Below are 20,730 nucleotides of genomic sequence, written 5' to 3'. Positions count from 1 at the left end.
AATAGAAATGGTATTCACACTTTAGGCTGCTGTCTATAAGCTTTAGTCCAGTTGTAGGATAAAAAGATGGATAAAGCTTGTTTTGTTGAAGTCTTAATAATTACTTGTTGCTTTTAAAAGGTACAGAGCAAGATGGCATTTACTTTGGAACTGTTTTAATCATCTACCGCCATCACACCGATAATCTCATTTCTTTTGAGTGATCTGGCTGTGTTGATGTGTTCACACCATAACCCTCCCGGGACACTTCCATCCTGCTAAAACATGAAAAGGTGATAATGAGTGGGAATAACTGAGAACACCTGAGCGAGTTTACAGGGCCTTTATTACATCCAAATAATAAATAAGTACTTGTTTTATATGAAACTGGATGTGACATTACAGTTAAACACAGTGATATTCACCCTTGATCAGTCATCAGGAGTAATGCTGTATGGTCCAAACTTGAGAATTTTTTTCTCTAGTTTTGCTGAGAAAAAGACAACTAAAGTTCGACTTGTTAATAATCTGAATTGTTTCTGCTTTTAGTTTTCCATCAAACCGCCAAAAATAAAATGCATGACAAAGTGGAGAGAGAGTAAACAGTTTGGCTAAAGGAGACTTGAAATGAGACACAAACATGGCAGCACAGAGACTAATCCTTGTAGGTGATCAATGATGTCGACTAGGATCCAAATATCTAATTGGTCTGGTGAGGTCAGAAACCAGTTCACCTGATCATCAAACTGTCCAAAGCGTGTGCATACAAAAACGTAGGTTTGACCACCAGACGTGACAACATCTAGAGCTGTTAGTGTAATCAACACATGAACAACAGTTGTGTGTAGATGTTATTTTTTTAGATTACTTGAATGTACTTTTATGTTGAGTTAAATAGATTATATAGTATGGATTATGTTACAGCGTCATCTACTTCTCTGTGGAGAAAGCTCTCTTCATGAGTGGAGGAGGGGTCTTTCCTGCCTCGTAGAGAGATTCAGGAGGAGGAGAGCTCAGGCAGCACCAGTCAGGGATGCGTCCTGTCTGGTTGTAGTAATCTCGAGACACCGACCTGCTGCCCAGGATGTCTTGCAGCGCACCGAAGATGGCCCCTGGTGAGCAGAGGACGACAGGGCTTTTCAGACAAACACATTTACGTAATACATTAAAAACAAGTTCAACAAAGACAGCACAAACACTTAAACACTATGTGACAGCTTGAGCAAACAAACTGTTTCTGTGTCTAGTTGTGCTAGCGTATAGAGCTACCTAAGGGAAGAAGTCATGAGATCATATGAGATGCCACAAATAATATTTTGCCTACAAACAGTCAGGCCTTCTCAGCTGGAGAAATATTCAACATCAGCGGCGTTTTCAAAAGTGTACACACTCTGAGATAGCCGTCTCTGTAGTGATAAATAATTCATTAGAACCCAATAGCTGACCTCCGAGCCAGGCGGTGCAGTTGGGCTTGGCAGGTGGAGCGTGTATACGCAGGCTTTTGCTGGCCAGCACGTCGCTGTACTTGGGTTTCTCCACCAGGAGGCGTAACTCAGCCAGCAGGCGGTGCATGAAACCAGGCAGCATGGCGGTCCCTCCGATCACCACTAGGTTCTCAGAGAGCACTTTGCGTGCGTCAATGGGGCACTGAAGGAAGACACAAACAGACACACACACACACACACACACACACACATGAAACAAATCAGGCCATATGGATTTGAATCCCCCAATAGTGGAACGCATTTCTTTATTAAATGTCTTTATTTTCACAGTAAGGCATTTCAGAGAATAGCAGTAGGAGAAAAGTTGTGTCAGGATGAACCAGCAGCTCTACCACTACCAAACGGCACTCTCTGGTTTTCAGGATGGCTTCAGAGAGAAAATGTGATGATTTGAAGCAGGCATTACTACAGTGCCTCGTCTCATGTGTAGATGTATCAATGATGTATCAATGACATATCAGTATCTTTAACGCCCGAGCACTGTGCTGCCCAGGTCCAGGATTTACAAGTAATGCTGTTACAGTTAAAGCCTTCTGCCCATGCTGAGATTAATTAGGCCTTCCTGAGCTGGCTTGATACCCACATGGAAGCTGCTCTGCTTTATGGCCACTGAGTGTTACCATAGCAACAACACTGAGTCAAACTGTATGCTGAACACCACAAATATACACCACGGAGAACAAAACATGCTGAAGCATTCCTCGTAACAAAGATATTGTTGTTATTGTTAATAAACCGATATTAATAAACAGTTGGTATAATGATTTTAGGTCAAAATACAATCGAACAACCATTGTTGTTTACCGCTATGTCTACCGACTGTATTTGAGCTGCCTTTCAATCTAGCACATCTTAATATTTTGTACATAGTATGCACATAACTACAAATATATATTTTTTATATATCACAAGATTTGTAATGCTGCTGTACAGGATTGCTGCCGACAAAGTTTTGTTGTGGTTTTTAATGTTTATTACCTTCTGGATTTAACTTACGGTTGTTCAACCATGTTAGCAATTGCAAACAAACCACACACACATCATGATATACAGAATGGATGAATTCTCTCTACCTTGACCAGAGCATCAAGTATCAGAGAGGCCACACTCTTCTCTTCGTTGTCCTGTTCAAACAGGATCTCCATCACAGAGTCCCTGGTGAAAAAGAAGACAAACTTCAGACAATCAGCAAGTAAAAAGACAAGCGTACTGATAGATTCTAGGGGGGGAAAAAACTAAAGGTTTTTTTTACAGATCGACCTTAGTCTCTAAAAAAAAAAAGACTAGAACACCTTGAAATATATTCAGTTGAAAGACATTCTAGGTGGTTTATTAATTCAAAACATGAACACATAGAGAATCTGTATTTTTGAACTGCACCATTTGATGAGCTACCTGATTGATCCTTTTACGTGCAGGATTTTCTCCCCATCCAGAGGGTAATCCACATCTGGAGGAGGAGCTGGACGCTACAAACACATATTCACAAGAGGGAAGAGGTGAAAGTAGATCAGCAGCGATGTGTTACTTAACCCAGACATGTTTAAAGACCGACAGTAACTGCATTAATGATCATGAAGAGCTGTGAATGACCAAACTTTTCACTCACCTCAGCTGTACCATCCAGGTTAAATTTGGCTTCCTGGATCTTAAGTCCTCTCTGCAGGTCACTGACAAAGCATGTTCGGACTGCAGGAGGTGAAACACATTATAAAAGCATTCTACTTAACAAATGACAGCAACATTTAAAACTATAATGTAACCTTTGATAGGTGAATTGATGACTCTTAATTGTCTGTAGGAGTGGATGTGAGTGTGACATATGTCAGTCCTATGATTGAATGGTGACATGTCCAGGGTGTAACCCGCTTCTTGCCAAATGACAGCTGATATTGGCTCCAACCGGGCGCTAACCCAATCAGGAGTATCGATAAAGGACAGATGGACTGAATTTAACCTGTGTTCTGTGTGCAGACTTCTACCACATATTGACTTTCTTTGCAGCACATACCAAGTGGTTATAAAAATGCCTGATTATACTATTCTAGTGAATAATTACAATCGAAGAAAAAAACACAACCAAATATTTTTTCTTCCTAACAGGAACCAAGTTAGAAATAAAAAAAACCTACCCTTGATGTCCTCCACAGTCTCCTCGGGGATTGTTCCTGTAAAAACAAATCAATTCCATTTTATTTGTAAAGCACATTTCATACAAATGTAAAGTCCATGTGCTTTACAAAGCTGGCCAGCACGTTGAAAGATTACAAAAACACACACAACACAAACACATAAAAAAATGAACAAATATATTCAAAACACACGAGAAAGCCAAAACACATTTATAAAAAGGACCCTGCACCATCACATACAACACACACACCTGTTCTGAAAATTGAAATTCTGAAATTACACTTGGTCCATAGACTAGCTTTTTCTCTCATTTGGCGTCAAAATGTATTTACTGACGAGGCCAAATTAACAAGCTGAGATCACAGCAAAGGAGAGGAATCACATAAGACTGCTTGTGAAAGACCACAGACAGATCTTGGAAAATAGTTGCAAAGGAAACTTGTTTTGTTGCATATTTTACACAACTGTCAGGGACTCACAAGTCCTGTGTGGACTTCAGATTTTGGACACTAATTGTTCTCCTTGGATCATGAGGAGTGTAAAGGGTTAATTAAAAAGACCTCAGTCTGTCTGGGCTTACTGCAGAAATACAGTTCATTTACAAGTCCAGTCAAGTGAGTCAGCCTGCTGTCTGTCTTAATTATTGATGCATGTGTGTTTAGCTTCACTCTGCAGCAGCTGGAGACCTTACAGTTGATTCAGTTTAGTTTCAAGAAGAAAATGTGGCAATACAACTCTAAAAGAGACCGTATGCATATGTATAATTCACTCAAATGTCATGCAGGAACATGTTCTTCTTATGAATAGTAAATGCAGCATCATCTTCTGCTCGCTGCAATCAGCACGCTCTATAACGAGTTCAAGTTAACACTTTTTCTATTTACCAATGGCAGCTGGTACACTCTGCCCAGTTGTGGTGTCCGTGTCCACGGTGCATTGTTCAACAAGAAGTGCATCTAACTCTCTAAAAAGAAAGAACAGAAACATGGATTTATGGGAGGGAAATAGGCATATCTTAAAATGTTCATTTTACAGGATCTCTGTGAAATAATTTAGTATTGTTCTTGTAACAGCCAGGACTAAATGTGTTAGAGCTACTTACTTATGGATTGCTTTTCCACCTAAAGGCAAAGCTTCCCAAGCTGGCAGTATAGGAGTGCACTCATAAACCTGATTTCACAGTTAAGGTGGTAAGACAAGTTTCACACAAACGTTCTTTCTGTAATTACATAATCAGAAATGTCACAGAGCAATAAAAGAGTGATGAGTTCAAAAGAAGACAGTCATTGTTTTGCTCTCACTCTAATGAACTAACGGCTATAAAAAAAATAATCTATCCTCTCAACTAATGCTCACAGAGAAAGCAAACATATCAGTTTCATAAACTGTTAGATGATTTCCTTAAGGCTTAAAGACTTCATCATCACATGGGAAAGATACAGGTAACACCAGCGTCTCTGTGTGTCCACAGTCCATCACCAGAGCAGAGTTGATTCCCAACGTCATGATGGCCATGAGATGACTCGGGGCAAACAGCACAGAGGGAACCTGGAAAACACCATCAACACTCATAAATAAACTAGTAACACATTGTAGAGAACACATACTATTATTATAGATTGGCTTTAAGTTGTTTTTAGAGCATGTGTGAGAGTTTGAATAAAATGCATTTAGAAATGTGTGTATAAATATGTTACAGGCATGCTTCCTATTAAGCTTTTTTACAAACTTGTGTTGCAGCTTAAATTAACCCTTGGTTGGCACTTACAGATCGCCAGCTGAGGGCGAGATTCTTATCCCCCCCCTGTTACAACTTGCATATCATGTAATGCACAGATGCAGAATGGTGGGGTGAATTTGTTACACTTGTTTTTCCACCATTGGATGTAGTAGCAGAGGCGTAACGGGGGGAGGACCATAGGGAAGTGTAAGGAGAGCGGAGGAGCAACATCTGGAGATGTGCATCGACAGCAGTGCTAGTTTATAATGCACTGCGACTCTTAACAAAATAAGAGTTAAGGACAGCTCTGTGCATGTCAGAATGTTTTTAATTCTGGTTAAATGTTTGATGCACGTACACACACGCCATAATTGGATCGTTTTATTTAGCGTCCATGTAATCAGTGAAGTTGAAATCCTGAAATCAGAATCACATTGATTGGATAGTTCATGTCTGATGAAGGGCGAGGGCCTAAAATGTTACATGTGGTGATAATTCCCATTAAATGTTAATTGGAGTGGCTTCTGGTGTGCAGAATTTGTCTTCCCCTGTCTTTTTTGTCCATGACCCAGTACTCAAATATTTGGGTGTGTGTGCTGTTTGATATTTTTATAGAAGAAATGGTGCACATGTAAACATAGCTACTGTCAGGGATGTAATGAGTCGAGGAATCGCAGTCTGTAAAGGGCTACTACTGATGCACTTTTATACCTCAAACTGTTTGAAGAAAACTTTGGTGAGCGTCTCTCTGAAGTGAGACGGGCAGAGGATGGACTCGATGATGACCACTCTTCTGTCTCGAGGGTTCACTAGCAGGTGCCTGAATGAGAGGAACAGGAAGACAAACGCATCTGATGAGACCGCTCCTCTTTCTGACACGTGAGTTGTTGCTACAAACGTCTTGACAATGAGAACTCAAGCAGTGAAGTCTCACCTGAAGTACAGCAAATGGATGAACTCTTTGAGGATGACATAAAGTTCTTCTGTGTTGATGTTGTACTGAACCACTTTGGTGGCCTGAAAGTGAGACATCACATCCATAATCAACATCTATAATTCAACACACAAACTTCTTTTCAAATGAGCACACTCTGCAAAGCACAGTGGCGTCTCACCTGTTGCTGTCCCGGTTTCCGGATCTCGCTCGGAATTATGAACCTGGGCCCAGTTTCCCCTGCAAAGCCGCATCTGCAATGACAGGAAACAGCAGGCTAAGTATGAGGTGGACAGTACATTTCATTTATTTACAACATTTTTCAAAATAAAAAAATACATGCAAACAAAGCGAACAACAATGAGAGCATACTTTCTGTAGTGGTTCGATTTTTCTTTTCCTTTTTTTTGTTCGAAAAAAAGGGTGTAGGATGAAGTGAACGAAACACATCCAGTCCTTCCCCTTTTTCTTGTTATCTTTCTTAGTTTATCGCAGGCCCAAGTTAAAGACTACAGATAACTAGCTAAGTAACAAACGCAACAACAAATATAACATATTGCGCTCATTATTTTGTAGACGTACAGACCTCACAAAGGACATTGTTCCACTTTACTCATTGATTCTTCAGTTTCATATCTGTTGAAGTTAATCTGTGTTTGACATGTTTTCATATCTTCACTACAGCTGCTCCATCATTTAACCACCTGACTTTCACGTTGGTCCTTACTGCTTTTTACTGATTACTGATTACCTTACTGATTTTCCCTCAGCCGAAAAAACCTTTGGATGACGTGCAGTAACTGATGATCTCTTACTCCGTTCATGATTTGGATAGTTTTGAAGTCAAGCAGGTCTTTTCATTTCAGCGATTTCGTACAAAATTATATAAATGATTGTTTACAAATATCACGAAGAGGAGGAACGCAATCAATATTATTTTTGAGTTATTAATTAGACACAAACTTTAATATAAGTAATACTAGGCAACATTTGGTTGTGTGCAAAGAAACCCCCCTCACAGTTCTGTATGAAATGATGTGGAAGAGCAGACAAAGACGTGATTATTAAAAGACAGGAGCGCACTCCTCTAGATCTTCATGTGACTTCTTGCCTCAGGCTTGTGTTTCTTCTTCTTTAATACCCAAGTCCATTCTCAGCGAGATGGCTAACATTAAGTTGCATTAAGACATCGCAGGATATAAAGAAAGGTTTCATTGGTGGAGGAGATTTGTAAGGTTTGGTGATGGGTGCTGTGACTTTTGGTGTCTGGCAGCTTTCAGATTAGCAGGTGCTTAGTTACAACTATTTAGGTCACTGGAACAGCAGCCAAATGTTCAACTCACAACAAACAAGCAAGCACCATCGTGTGAGCTGATGTAAATCATTTAAATGTCATGTTAAGTTGATCTTTCACATCGAGACCAACATTATTCATTATCCATCATAACAAACTTCTTGTTTTTTCTTTGTAGGCAACTCAAAACACAAACGAGCTGCTCTGGGGCTCATTTCTGAAATAATGTGAACTGTGTGGTCTTTAAAGGAGCTTAATGGAGGAATGCAGATCGTTTTAATAATCATGAATTCACAAGTTGTTTCATTAACTGGATTTGAGCTCTTTAATGGAATTAGCCGATGGGAGCTAACAATAACCAAGCTAACAAGTCTGGTGAGCACATAGAGACATTTTTAACACATGTCGGTGTGTGTGTGAAGCTTAACCTCTGTCTGAAATGTTGAAGGCACATAGGTGCATTTAAGCTTCATATCTAGATGTAAAAATACATGAGCATGTGATGCTAACCAGATGTCTGCTAGCCTCTGACACTCACTTTGTGTATGCTGCTCCGAGGTCAATGACGATCGCAGTCTTCTCTCCTCCACTGCCCAACCCATCAAATAAGGGCATTTTAATAAGTCTACTCCTAATTATTGTTCGTATTTATCCTTGGAAGTAGCAACTTTGCATCGTAGGATCGCATCCAAAAAAAAGATAAAGAAACGCTGTTGTCTTCCTGTTGGGTTGGGTTGGGTCCCTTTGAAACGTAATGACGTCACATGCGTTTGCCTGATCAAAAGTGCTCAACTAAAATGATCGATTACAATTTTCCTTTAGATAAACTCACAAATGATAAATGTTTTTGCTCATTATGACCACATTTTTGTACACGCAAGGCTGGATTCATAAAGACTCCAACAACTTTCTCCTGTTACTATAACGAAATCAAACTCCAAATGGGCCAAAGATCTATTTGAATCAGACTATACTTTTTTGTTGTTGTTTTGTTTGTGTTTATTTATTTTCACCATACACAATCAGATTTAGTCTTTCCATTAAAGCATATGAACTATAACAGCTGCTCTCCCCCATGTTTATTCAGAAAGGTGCCATATGTATACTTAAAGGGCTTTCATTTGATCAAATTAAGCTTTCAAAGTTGTTTACCAGCGTTGTTGTGTAAATGGAGTTTTGCCTGTTATGAGGTTAACAGCTAAGAGATTTACTTAAGAAACTTTGCTATGCATGTATTTTGTCTTTTGTACTGCTTTGGGTTGGCTACTTTTTTTGTTTTTATTGCTGATTTATTTTTGCTGTGATTTTTATTTTGAAAGTTGCGTCTGTTTATTTGGCTGCAAGGGATCCGTATGTAGTGAATGTTTGCCTTACTGTTTGTAACTTTCAATTAACTACAAGGCATTTATTTGAACATTTTTGCTAACAACAAACACAGAATCAGCGAATCCAAGTAAAGAAAGAAGAAGTTAACAATTACATTCTTTGCTTATCAGAGCCTATTGAAATCTTTAGGAGACCGGGAGGACCTGTATCAGCGAAGAGCTGTTACAGGACAAAGAGATATTAAAAACTTGCAAGAAAATTCAAGTCATGATAAATAAGTAAGCATTGCATAATTATATATATATGCTAGAATGCACAAATCCATACACAAATATCCATGTAAGTATCCATGAGTGTCCACATAAACACATACAAATGCCGATTAATATACCCTATATGTAATCATACATGCATACATGCGTGCATGCATATATACATGCATAGATAGGCTACATACATGATCTACATGACCCTGATCTGTTGAGTATAAACTTCAGCAAATAATTTCGATACATTTGCATCTGAATAGTCCTATAAGATAGTTGTATGTTGGAACCTGGTAATACAATGGCTCAGATCAGAGACCTACAAAAATCAGATTTCAAGAAAAACAAAAAATGTATTAAGATATAGCACAACAGCCTACAGTAACTGGACCTCTCAGTAAAAACAGTTAGCCAATCAATCAGAAAAAAACAAAAAAACATTTGAAAAGTTGTGAGCAGCACGTGACCTCTAACTTGAGGTCAAGGCGCTGTCCTTTCAGCACCACTGGGCGCCTCGTATGACCCATGAGAACAGACAGCCGACATTAAAATGTAAAAAAAAAAAGTTAGAATAGAAGTGAACAAGGAATAAATGCACCAGACGCATAGGCAGAAGGTGTCAATGCCTTCGGTTGAAAGAATAATCAATCGTGCGGATGTAAAACATTTGGCGACAGCTGTTGAGAAGCAGGCGGACGTACGTAGAGAAGACGGAGACTTTGAGTCTGTGACGCTGAGCTGCACAACAACAAGCCTCTCCTTCAGCCTGCTGAACACACGAGACTCCCCGAAATCTGTAGCGAGCTGCAGCCCTGCGTCTACAGGCACGAGGATCCGTCATGAAGTGTGGACGGTAAAGAGAGTTTTTATTTGAAGCCTTACATTACTTTGTTTATGTTGATCAAATACAAGTGCTGTAAAATGCATTTAGGGGCTGCATTAAGACTGCCAGTATTGTAACTGTGTGAGATGTGTTACATGACCGCAGTGTGTTTACAGTGTTAGACTGCATGAGTAGCCTATACCGTGTGAGTGCGTGGACTGTATTGTATTATTATAGGGGAGGTACGCAGGGAAGAAAGAGGGTTGAATTGTGACATTGTTGGACTGAGCATCATGAGGGATGAGTGCTGAGTCCTCTCTGAGACGTTTCTCTGACTCAGGCAACATGATAGGGTGTCACCCTTTCAACGGCACGTCAGTTTTTCTTCTTCTTCTTCTTCTTCTTTTGCCAGATAACATATTGATTGTTTGCTGATGACTGCTGTAACATCATGTGAAGCAACACACGCGCCATGAACACCTGTTTGTTTTTCCAATCCATTTAGGGAATGCAACATTTGCATACCCTGTTTAAATATGGCCCTATTAGCGGTAGAGATGCAGGTTTGTGTCATGTGAAAATGTAACATTCATGGACCCTTCTGTAGAGGCTCCTGGAGGATAGAAAAGCTGGTGCTATTTATAGGTGAAGTGCGGAGGGGTGCTAAGGATTGCTGTGTCAGATTCCACTCTCTTCTCCTCTCTCTTTTTCTCACTCCCCCTCTGTGTGTGTGTGTGTGTGTGTGTGTGTGTGTGTGTGTGTGTGTATCTGTACCCAGCATTTCCCTCTATTTATACAAAAAGAACTGAAGAGCCTGAGATGAAAAGGAATTTCATCCAAATTATTCAAAACGGTGCAAATGCAGCATCAAAGCGGAGGCAGGCAGAGCTCCGCAGCTAATCCTGTTCTCTGTGGTTATCACTGCCTATATGAAGTTCTTACTTTGGGTTCTGGTCCTTAATCTGCAGTTGCACTTGTTTTTGTTTTAAAGTGCCATGTCACCTATCATCCCTCTTCTGCCTCTGATTTGTCCCTCTTACATTTATCCTTGGTACCAAGGTTGCTATCTACGCCTATAAGCTCTTTCCTTTGTGTCCACTCTCAGCAGGCATTGAGACAAAACAAAGATGCTGATGTCTGGGACGCTCCCCCACCTCCTCCTGGCCGGGACCTGTCTCTGTATCTATGGAAATCCTGTCCACGTCTCAGACCTGCTCCCCACACAGGACAGAGTAACAACTGTTAGGTCAACACAAACCCCAGATGTAGAGTCTGAACCCACAGGTACAGAGCATGTGACTGGACTTATGTTGGATGTAGGTGCAGGAGGAGGGGCTGGCCCGCATGGCGCACCTGAGGAAGCAGCCCAATTGAAGCAGACAGAAAACAGGGGCGGCCTCGATGGAAGATCTGGGCCAAGGGAGGCTGGAATAGAAGCACAAATGAGCCAAATGAGCAAGGAAAAGAAGGTCGGGAGCACATCTGAGATGGGAGACACTTTCAGACAGGCAGAAAGAGCTTCAATGCTGCCTGTTGAGGAGGATATTGCCAGCACCGAAGATCCAACAGGTGGGAGGAAGCAGTTGGACTTTTTATTAGATTCCTCTACAGCCAGGGGGAGCAAAGACCAACGTGTTGAGGACCTAACAGACCAACCAGCATACGTTTATTCTGTCCAGTATAAAAACCCAGAAACAGGCCTTCCATCCTCTACAGAACCTCCAAATCCTGGAGCAACCATCCAGAAACTGACCTCCTACAGTCCCATCTTTTTCTCCCCTCAGACCTACACACCTTTGTCCCTTTGGGGTCAAGATGGAGCTACAACATCCTCTCTCCAAGACCCCCTTTTACCTGAAATCGGACCAAACCTGATGCCAAAAGAAGATGGACCAGAAAGCCTGTGGACGGAGGCCGCAAGGTCTGCTGGAGGTTAGTCAGAAAAATAATGGAACGTTGAGTTAAAAAAAAATGGACATACCGGTATATGCTTTTTTTTTGGGTGGTTAAACTTTCCACATATTTGTTTTTGGCATGAGTTAAAATATCCAATTTTTATCAACACAAAACCCATCTTTTGCAGTGTATGGTAATGTTCTGAAGTCATTGTCACCCTATGAGAATTCTCTCAACATGGAGCTTTATTCTCCGTCTTGCTGGAGTTTTCAGAGTTTCAGGAGGCTTCGTTAAAGAGCGGGGCGAAAATGAAAGCGTCAAGTCTTGTGGCAGAGTTGGCCTTTGATGATTGGCAAAGAAAGGAGCCCGCTTTTCCACGCTTCACTTTGAACCCCAGCTGGGACCCATGGCAGTCTAATTACTTTCTATTCTTGACTCCAGCTTGCAAAAATAAGAACAGACGCACACTCACAACTAGCAGGGAATGTCTGGTAGCATGGTGTGTTATTTAAGTCTTTGGAGGATTCAGGCCCTTCTTCTCTTTCCCTATGTACCCCCTTCTCCCTCTAAACCTTGTTTTTTCTTTCTACACTATTGAAAAGACTCAGGCAGGATATTATTCAGAGTGGCAGAGGAGGAAAATGGATTAAAAGAGTCTGTCTGAGCCAATATGTGTTCCTGACGTCCATTTGGGGCTCGTGTTTGATGAAGCTTCCTCCCGACAGAACAGAGCCTGACAGAAAAACCCAACTCCCAAAACAGCGTTATGTAAAAGCATTGCGCTCTTTATAAGTATCTTCCAGCCTGCTTTAGAAATGATTTGGACTAAAGGAGATGCCTGGGACCTTTGCACAGTGACAGTTTTTCCTCTGTGGGAGCCCCTTATCTAGAAAGAACATTGCTTTCACACACTCATCCTTTCATTGTGTCATAGCTGCTCTGAAAGGGTGCAAGTGCTGTTAATGAAGGAAAACCGCATGGTACCTGCATCAAAATGCTGCGTTTCTCACAAATTATTCAGTGCTATATGCTGAATACAGCTAAAAGAAAACATGCATTTTTCATTTAAGCTGAGTTATGTGGGAAGAAAATGCAAGACTCTCATCTTTTCCTTGTTCATTTGTCCCAGTTTTTTCACAATGTGTTATGCAGACAGGAAGGTAGGACTCAAGCGCAGATACTCACACACAAAGCACTTAATCGTCACATAACACTAATTCAGTGAAACTTCAAGGATATCAATCTGTCCTTTGAGGAAGCACAAAAGATTGTGCAAATAAAATGGATATCAGGTGCAAATGAGCCACAAACGCAAGAAAACTCCCAAAAATGGAATGGTTATGCAAGTAGTGGCCACCGACAGTTTTTCTCACCTCATCCTTACTGACTGATTCATCTCTAGTTTTGTGTTCTGCTAGTGTTCTTGTCACTACTGATAGCATGAGCCCAGTCAGGTGACAGAGTTAGTCCAGCTTCTCCACAATGGCTCATCAATAATGTGCAGTCACATGATGGTTTGCCTTGTCACACATCACAGTCTCAAGAGCATGGAGGAGATACACAGAGACCTACAGTTACACGTGGAGAGCTGGACAGGGCTGTAGAAGTGTGGCAACCCTTTGAGCAAGGAGGAACAGACTCGCCCTGCCAGAGCCATACAGAATAACCTCCAGCAGGCTACTTTCTGTCAGTCAGAAAAAGACTCCATGAGGGTTGCATGAGGGCCTGCTGTCTTCTAGTTGGACCTGTTCTCACAGCCCAGCACCGTGCAGCTCGATCACCAGAATTGGCAGGTCCACCATTGGAGCCCTGTTCTCTTCAGAGATGAGAGCAGGTTCACACTGAGCACATGTGACAGGCGTAATGGAGTCCAGTCATGGTACCATCTGCTCTCACCTGTGAAGAGAATGGAGGCGCCAATGGCGGACCTGCCTACTCTGGTGTTCTCAATGAAGAGTTGACTATATTCACACAGAAGCCATTTTCCTCTGACATCATGACCAAGTTGTGAAGCTGAAATGCAGTTGTAATGTCGTACTGCTTCCTGTATTCCTGTTTGTAAGGTGTATGGAAATAGGAAATTTGATAAATCATTATCATTTCACCTCTTAATGATCAAAAACTAAAACGACAATAAACTGTAAAAACTGCAGGAAAGTGTAAATTTTATAATTTTATAGATGCAGTCATACACAATCCAAGCTAATGTAAATGAGAGCAAGAATGCTTGAAATGCTAATTGGCTATTTAGATATCAAATATATATCTTTTTTACATTAAATATGGCTGAATGTCCCACTGTATATTTGCTATTCAAACAGCAATCAAGAAATGGTGTAATGTTACCTTTTCTGTTTGAAATGGATTTAACCAGGAGAACCTCATTGGGATTAAGAATCTCATTTGGAAGAGTGTCTTGATCAAGAGGGGTGACAGCACCATAAACAAGTCACAGACATAAAGCACAGAGCAATTACAAACACAGATCAACATGTTTTCAGTCACAGAGCAGAAAAGTAATATTCAGAGCATCTACAACCTACAACCATCTTTCTCCAACACCTTCAGTCTACTTTTAAAAAGATTTAAAGAGATCAGCTCCCCGAGACACAGATCATCCTGCAGGAGATTCTGAAACTCATTTTCCCCATTTCAAAAAGCACTTTGGGAACAGATACCAGCAATCCGTTTTATGACTGCGTTACAGAGCGAAGACTGTGGCTTCCATCACTTTTCACATGAATACAATTACACAAGTATGAGAGAAGCAGGTGAAGTACAGCCTTATAAATAAGGACATGCCAGTGATTTTGTCTACGCATAGAAAATGCAGGCCATACGACTCGATCATACAATATACAATGATGAGTCAGGGCCTTGAGATTTGTTACGAATCCAAACCCAGCATGATATACAGTGTCCAACGATTTTAGGCACTGAGAAGATGCATGCACAAATAGACCATCATCTTAATTGGGGCATGAAAGTAGCAGCAACAAGGTGTTGTTTTTTTTTGCAGTAAAAGAAAAACAAGATTTGTTTCTGAAAAAAAAACGTAAGCTTCTTTACACGTTGCTGAATATGATGCTTAAAAGACAAAGAATCATCAATTCCGAGGTATTTATAAGAGGATACAGACTCAATCACATTGAACTGAGATATAATAACAGAAGGCAGGTTAAGTGGCTTTTTCTTTGAGTTTGAAAACAACTTTGGACAAATGTATTCTTTTTTCCTGACCAACAAATGTAGGTTATAAGATTTAAATTTCTCCACTTTGTTGAGTTTCTTTTTAAGATAAACAAATTCACACAGGACTATAACATAGTTTAGATACTTTAATGTGAAAGTAGATATGATCAGTGGAGATAGGGCCACCCCCAGTCAGAAAACATTTTGATCCATCCTTTGGTGTTTGAATACCATTCTTTACTGTATATCCTGACACCCCCTCCTGTCTGTTTTCATGTTGACAATGTCACAGTGGACACGGTGGTCCCGCTGTCTCTGGATGAAGCCACAGAGGGCACCATGTCATCAGAAGCTCTCCCTCTCATCTTTGAGCCTTTTGAAGATGTCCCATCCGAAGGGGTACTGGCAGCAGAAGCAGCACCGGCAGTGCCAGACATTGCTCAGCCTCCTGCTGCCATGGCAACCGCAGGAATGGACGTGGACCCGCAGCTGGTCACCATGGAGACAGACAGCAACGGTCCCTCACTGGCCCCTCCTCTTCTGACACCAGACTGGACATCACCCTGGCAGACGTCTGGTGCTGAGCTGCCGGAGCCAATCAGCTCCTCAGGACCGTCTGTTTCACAGCGACAAGCAGGAAGTGAGCTGCAGGATCACATGGAGAGAGGTGAGAGAGGAGACGTGGCAGGAGAAAGATTAATGAGTAAATCTTAGTGTCAACATAATGCTTTATACAACATTTTGTGTTCATTTAGCAGACACTTTTATCCATAGGGACAGACATCAGAGCGTGATGACAGGCAGGAAACAGAGGCAAAGCACTTCTTCTTTTTCTTTTTTTAATTTAAACTTAATATATCGTCATCAACAACAACATCAACACATGTTGTTGAGAGTTCTAATCAGCATCAAAACCATCCTAAATATTGTCATTATCAAACAAAACCATTATCATGTATTTCGTACATATGTGTTTATGAATGGGCTGGTTCTTTAGTTATAATATTTTATCTCGCTGGGCATGCTTGAATTTGGATGAATGTCATTTCAGCTGTACATGTATAGTAGGCCTACTTGTTTGAACACACATTAACCTTAATCAATCATTTTTTATTTAAATAGCTCTAAATCACAACAAAAGTTATCTCAGGACACTTTACAAAACGAGCAGGTCTAGATCCTTCTCTTTTTTATGCCTAAAACAAATCAACAATGTGCAATGACTTGGCTCTAACATGTGACAGGAAAAAACATAAAAACATACTTTTAGCAGACAGAAAGCTTGGACAAAACTGGGCTCATGTTGATCAGCTATATCTGCCGCAACTAGAAGTGCTGAGACAGTGGTATAGAGGGAGATGCAGGAGGAGAGAGAAGGACTGAGACAACAAAAAAATAGCTACCACGACACAGATAACACAGAGTTATTCCTACAATGACAATAATAGTAAAAATGTGTGTGTCATTCTCATGGTTGGATATGGATATTCTGAATATTAAATTAATTGAACCATTTCAGCTGTTTATAGCCCCAGAAAAACTTCAATTCATTATCTCAACCTTGCCAAGGTTTTCGTACTTATGCCTGAATAAGTCCACAAATTGATCCTGTAGATCATCTATTGTGTCCTATTTTTTAGATCTGGATTAATTACTTTTCACAAGCTTTATTTTCTCATGGCTTGAACATTAAGAAGATGTAACATATTTGCAGTAATTTTCACACTATAACTATGTATCTTGTACTCAGAGACTGCCTCCCACACATAAACAGTGTGGTGTGGAGCTGTCAGTTACACAATGTGTGTACACCTCCCTTTTCTTCTGATTTCTCCTTGTGCTTTGTTTGAAACATGTAGGAACTGTCAGGACACCCGACCTCGATGATAAGTTGCCTACCACTGGCCCCACCTTCTCTTCCTTCCCGCATACTATGACAACTGTAACCATGGCAACCCATCACCTCGCACACAAATCTAGATCGGGGTTAGAGGAGATGGAGTCTGATGGTAAGACGACTTTTATCGACCCCTGTAAGTCGATCTCATTTTAATCATAATCTTTTCTGAGCTCCTGAGGAGAACATTTTTAATCTTTCCCCCTTTAGAAGAGCAGGACGATGATGAGGATGACGAGAACTCAGAGGAGTCAGTGGAGGAAGAAAGTGAAGAGGACCTCACAGAAACTCCTAAAATGTTCTCCACGCCACCTCCATACAGCCTCATTCCTCCACCTCCTGTGTGGGTTCAACGCAACCAGGGGCTGAGTATGACGCCATGTTTTCTAAAACATACCTGTTTTATCCTAAGAGTTTAACTAAATAAAACTCACAACTTCTCTTGAGCCAATATAAAAGCAAACTTACATTTAAACTACTAAGAGTAAATCTTCAGGATGTTTTAATCTGTGACTCTTTTCTTCCAGTGCGGAGCTGGGTAGAGCTGATTAGAGAAAAGGTAACACTGCCCTCTGCTGTCCTGGAAACATCTGTTGTTCATCAAGAAATGTCCCTTAACTTCAGTCCTAAACTCATGCATATAGCTGGCCATATTGTCTGCTTGTGTTGTTGTCAGCCATTCTCGTGTAAAGACCAACACCGATAATTGATTGATGTCATCACCAGGACAATAATACTTATTTCCATCAGAGGTGGCTAAGCACAGACATTATTACTCAATGAAAAGTACAAAGACCAGATTCAGATAGACTCTGTTAGAGGAGAAGAAGAGGTTGTAATCAGTCTCATTGTTGGGAAAGTGGCACCAAATGAGGTGAAATATAAAATAACTGAAAACTCTCCTCTGATTGAGTGAAGCTAAATTAACGGGTCTGTTTTCAAAGTGGGAAGAGAAAGGACGTGAGAGAATGGATGTGTAAAGATGTCCATGAACCCCTGTTTGAGAAACGTTTGCTAAAAAGCTAGAATCAAGCTGCTTCAGGGAAATGTCCAAATTGCTTATAATAAAAGCAAAGAAATATTAACAACTCACCTGCTTTTAAATATAAAGACTGGTTGGGATTCAATGACAGGTGAGGGAAGTTGGAAAGTAGCAAGACAAGAATGTATTCATTCAATTGGGTTAGTTATTAATAAGAAATACCTGACTGTGTTTTGCTGATAAAAGTAATCTTCTGAAATGCAAGCAAATACAACTCTACTTTTTCGGGATAATTTTGGGAAAAGAAAGGCAACTGGTTTACCTGGTTTGGGCATGTTTGTGACTCAACACTTAAGCATCTCCACTCTTTGCAGGCAGGTTATGTGTCTGGGATGTTGGCCCCTGTGGGCATTGGCATCACTGGAGCCCTGCTTATTGTTGGAGCGCTCTACAGCATCAGGATGATTCACCGTAAGAGGAGGAACAGCTTTAAACACCAGAGGAGGAAGGTCAGGCAGCAAGAGGTAAGTACCCTACCCTTATTAATCATTTTTAATCTCCAGTTTCACTTGTTGAAAATGTAATATCCTGGATTAAGTATTGAGGTTATTTTCCTCTCCAGCAACCTCGGGAGCCTGGGACCAGCGGTCAGGACCAGGCCATGCTGCTGGCCGACAGCTCCGAGGACGAGTTCTGACGAGATCCTTTTGGGCTCCTTTTGTTAGTGACCAATGGCTGATGCTCCTGTAAAGGAGGCCTGTCGACCATCCCCATTGCTATGACTACCACATCTCCAATCACCGGGGGCTGTTTCATTATGACTCATCTGATCCTCACCGTGTGACTGAGTATAGGACACAGTTTGCACAGGCTGCACAAAGGTCAGCTTTGTATTCCCCCTTTTCTAAAAGTACCAATGTGAGCACTTTCCTGAATGTTGTCAGGTGATGTTGACTTTAATGGTTGGGCAGGGCTGGTGTGATGCACTTTGACATTCAAAATAATGTTGCTGCTGGTAAAATAAAAAAAACATTGCTAGTTATTTAAAGTTTTCGTGGAGTTGAGGGGGAAAAGCGTGGACAAGCTGGTTTTCTGTCAAGTAATATAAAGGGCTGTAGAGGAATTACATTACATAAACATTATGTGAATACATGTGCTGTTAATGTAGCTGACTTGAGGTCAGTCATGTTAATGTAAATAAAGGTTAAGTTCTTAATACTCGTCTGCTCTATTTTAAAGGAATTGCTTCACATTTTGGGAAATATGCTCATTCACTACCTTGCAGAGAAGAAGATCTGTTAGCTGCTGCAGCTAACAATGAGCTTAGCCAAATAGTTAAAATGATAAGATCTGTTGGCTTGAGATATTAAGTACAATAAGAATCAGAACAGGAGTAACTGTAACAGGCAGCTTGCACGGTCAAAAAAATATATATATATATATATTTTTGCAAGAATTAGATAAAGAAAACAGGGAGGAACCATCGGCTGGAGCTAGCAATCAAATTAAGCAATTTGCTTAGTTTTGAATGTGGACTTTTGGCTTAAGAGCTACCCAGTCTAAAAGTAACAAAACCTGCCTTAAAGCAGCTGTTTTAAACAAAATAGTTTGTTTAAAACACTTGCAGAGCAGTGAGTCTCTACATGGTTACCGAACAGCAGATGGCTAAAAAAACATGTTAATAAGTAAGTAAGTAATAAGTAAGCTTCAGATGTGCTTGATGACTGAATTTGATACATGTTGATGAAAAGGCTAGCTGTTAACTAGTGTCCTGTCTGAGTGCTAAGCTACGTTTGCCCTAGCTGTAGCCTAACATTAGCTTAATTTCAAAAAATAGATATGAGAGCTGATTTACTCTCTGGAAGAGATTAACTGAGGGTGTTTCCTAAAACGTTTAACTATTCCTTAAATGAAGATTTTTAACACATTACGAATCATTCACATAACACCTGTTTGAACTAATGTTGAATTTTGAGGCAATGTTTGTTTCATTCAGGGGCATAAGCTTGTAAGAGTTGCCATGATACAAATACAAAATACCATAATCCTACACATGTAGCATAGAACTGATTTTGATGTTAATATAATGCTTGTCTGGATTCATTTTTACTACCACTCTACAAATCTTGTTTTTTTTATTGAGCATGAAGACATCCCAATCGACTCAACACCGAACTGTTGCAGAGATCACTTTCACACTGAAGTGAGTCTGCTGGCTGGAAAAGCACAAACATTTCAAACAACTGGGCTAGGAGCTACTATTTTCAAAAGAAACTTTGTTTTGACCAGCTATCCTTGCACAAGAGTGTTTTTTGTGTGTTTAACTGATCCAGACAGCGACAGATAAAGAAAGCCTTTTGGTAGACTTGTTTGGTTAAAGATTGTCACAGATGCTGAGTTTTAGTACCCCCAACCCACACACACACTTTTTTAAGCGAAAAAAAACCACACAAAAAACAGACAAATCGTTCAATAAAAAGTCTTCGCTTCAGTTGAGACGTTTAAATTGGCCATTTGAGCCATGTTGTAAAACCAATGACTAAAACTGTTTTCTTTTCTTTTTTTATAAGGAAAATGTATTTTCTGTAACTCCATGAGCCATCTGATATGCTTCATGTACAACTGCCTGTTTATATGCAATAATACTGTTTTAGGGTAAATGTGATGTAAAATAGTGGGCACTTTTTTGTCTCTTTATGTAGATATGAAACAGAATGTGACAAAAATTAAACTAATTCTTTTCAATGTCTCATTGTGACCTCTTTCTTTATAGTAAAGCTTTA

At 40.4% G+C, this 20,730-nt stretch overlaps 2 protein-coding genes across 3 annotated transcripts; one reads left to right on the top strand and one right to left on the bottom strand.

The window, feature by feature from the left end:
- Positions 1–307: 307 nt before the first annotated feature.
- On the bottom strand, positions 308–8,323 carry actr10 (actin related protein 10). The gene is made up of 13 exons (XM_020632367.3): positions 8,104–8,323; positions 6,453–6,525; positions 6,272–6,354; positions 6,049–6,157; positions 5,058–5,165; positions 4,720–4,787; positions 4,502–4,581; positions 3,617–3,652; positions 3,094–3,173; positions 2,880–2,953; positions 2,558–2,639; positions 1,425–1,626; positions 308–1,091 (listed from the first exon to the last, which is right to left on the bottom strand). The coding sequence occupies exons 1-13, from the start codon at positions 8,178–8,180 to the stop codon at positions 910–912; spliced, it is 1,254 nt and encodes a 417-aa protein (XP_020488023.1). The 5' UTR covers positions 8,181–8,323; the 3' UTR covers positions 308–909.
- A 1,467-nt stretch (positions 8,324–9,790) lies between these two features.
- Positions 9,791–20,696, top strand: armh4 (armadillo like helical domain containing 4). Of its 2 annotated transcripts, none has more exons than XM_020632448.3 (8): positions 9,791–10,010; positions 11,089–11,912; positions 15,361–15,735; positions 16,928–17,077; positions 17,176–17,334; positions 17,493–17,524; positions 18,322–18,471; positions 18,570–20,696. In XM_020632448.3, the coding sequence occupies exons 2-8, from the start codon at positions 11,108–11,110 to the stop codon at positions 18,642–18,644; spliced, it is 1,746 nt and encodes a 581-aa protein (XP_020488104.1). In that variant the 5' UTR covers positions 9,791–10,010; positions 11,089–11,107; the 3' UTR covers positions 18,645–20,696. The 2 variants fall into 2 exon arrangements, with proteins under 2 accessions (XP_020488104.1, XP_065820112.1); XM_065964040.1 differs by having other exon boundaries at positions 11,086–11,912.
- The last annotated feature ends 34 nt before the right edge of the window (positions 20,697–20,730 follow it).

This window comes from Labrus bergylta, chromosome 15 (genome assembly GCF_963930695.1).
Source record: "Labrus bergylta chromosome 15, fLabBer1.1, whole genome shotgun sequence".
Taxonomy (NCBI): Eukaryota; Metazoa; Chordata; class Actinopteri; order Labriformes; family Labridae; genus Labrus; species Labrus bergylta.
Note: the sequence above shows the minus strand (reverse complement) of the source record. Positions and strands in the feature narration are given on the sequence as shown.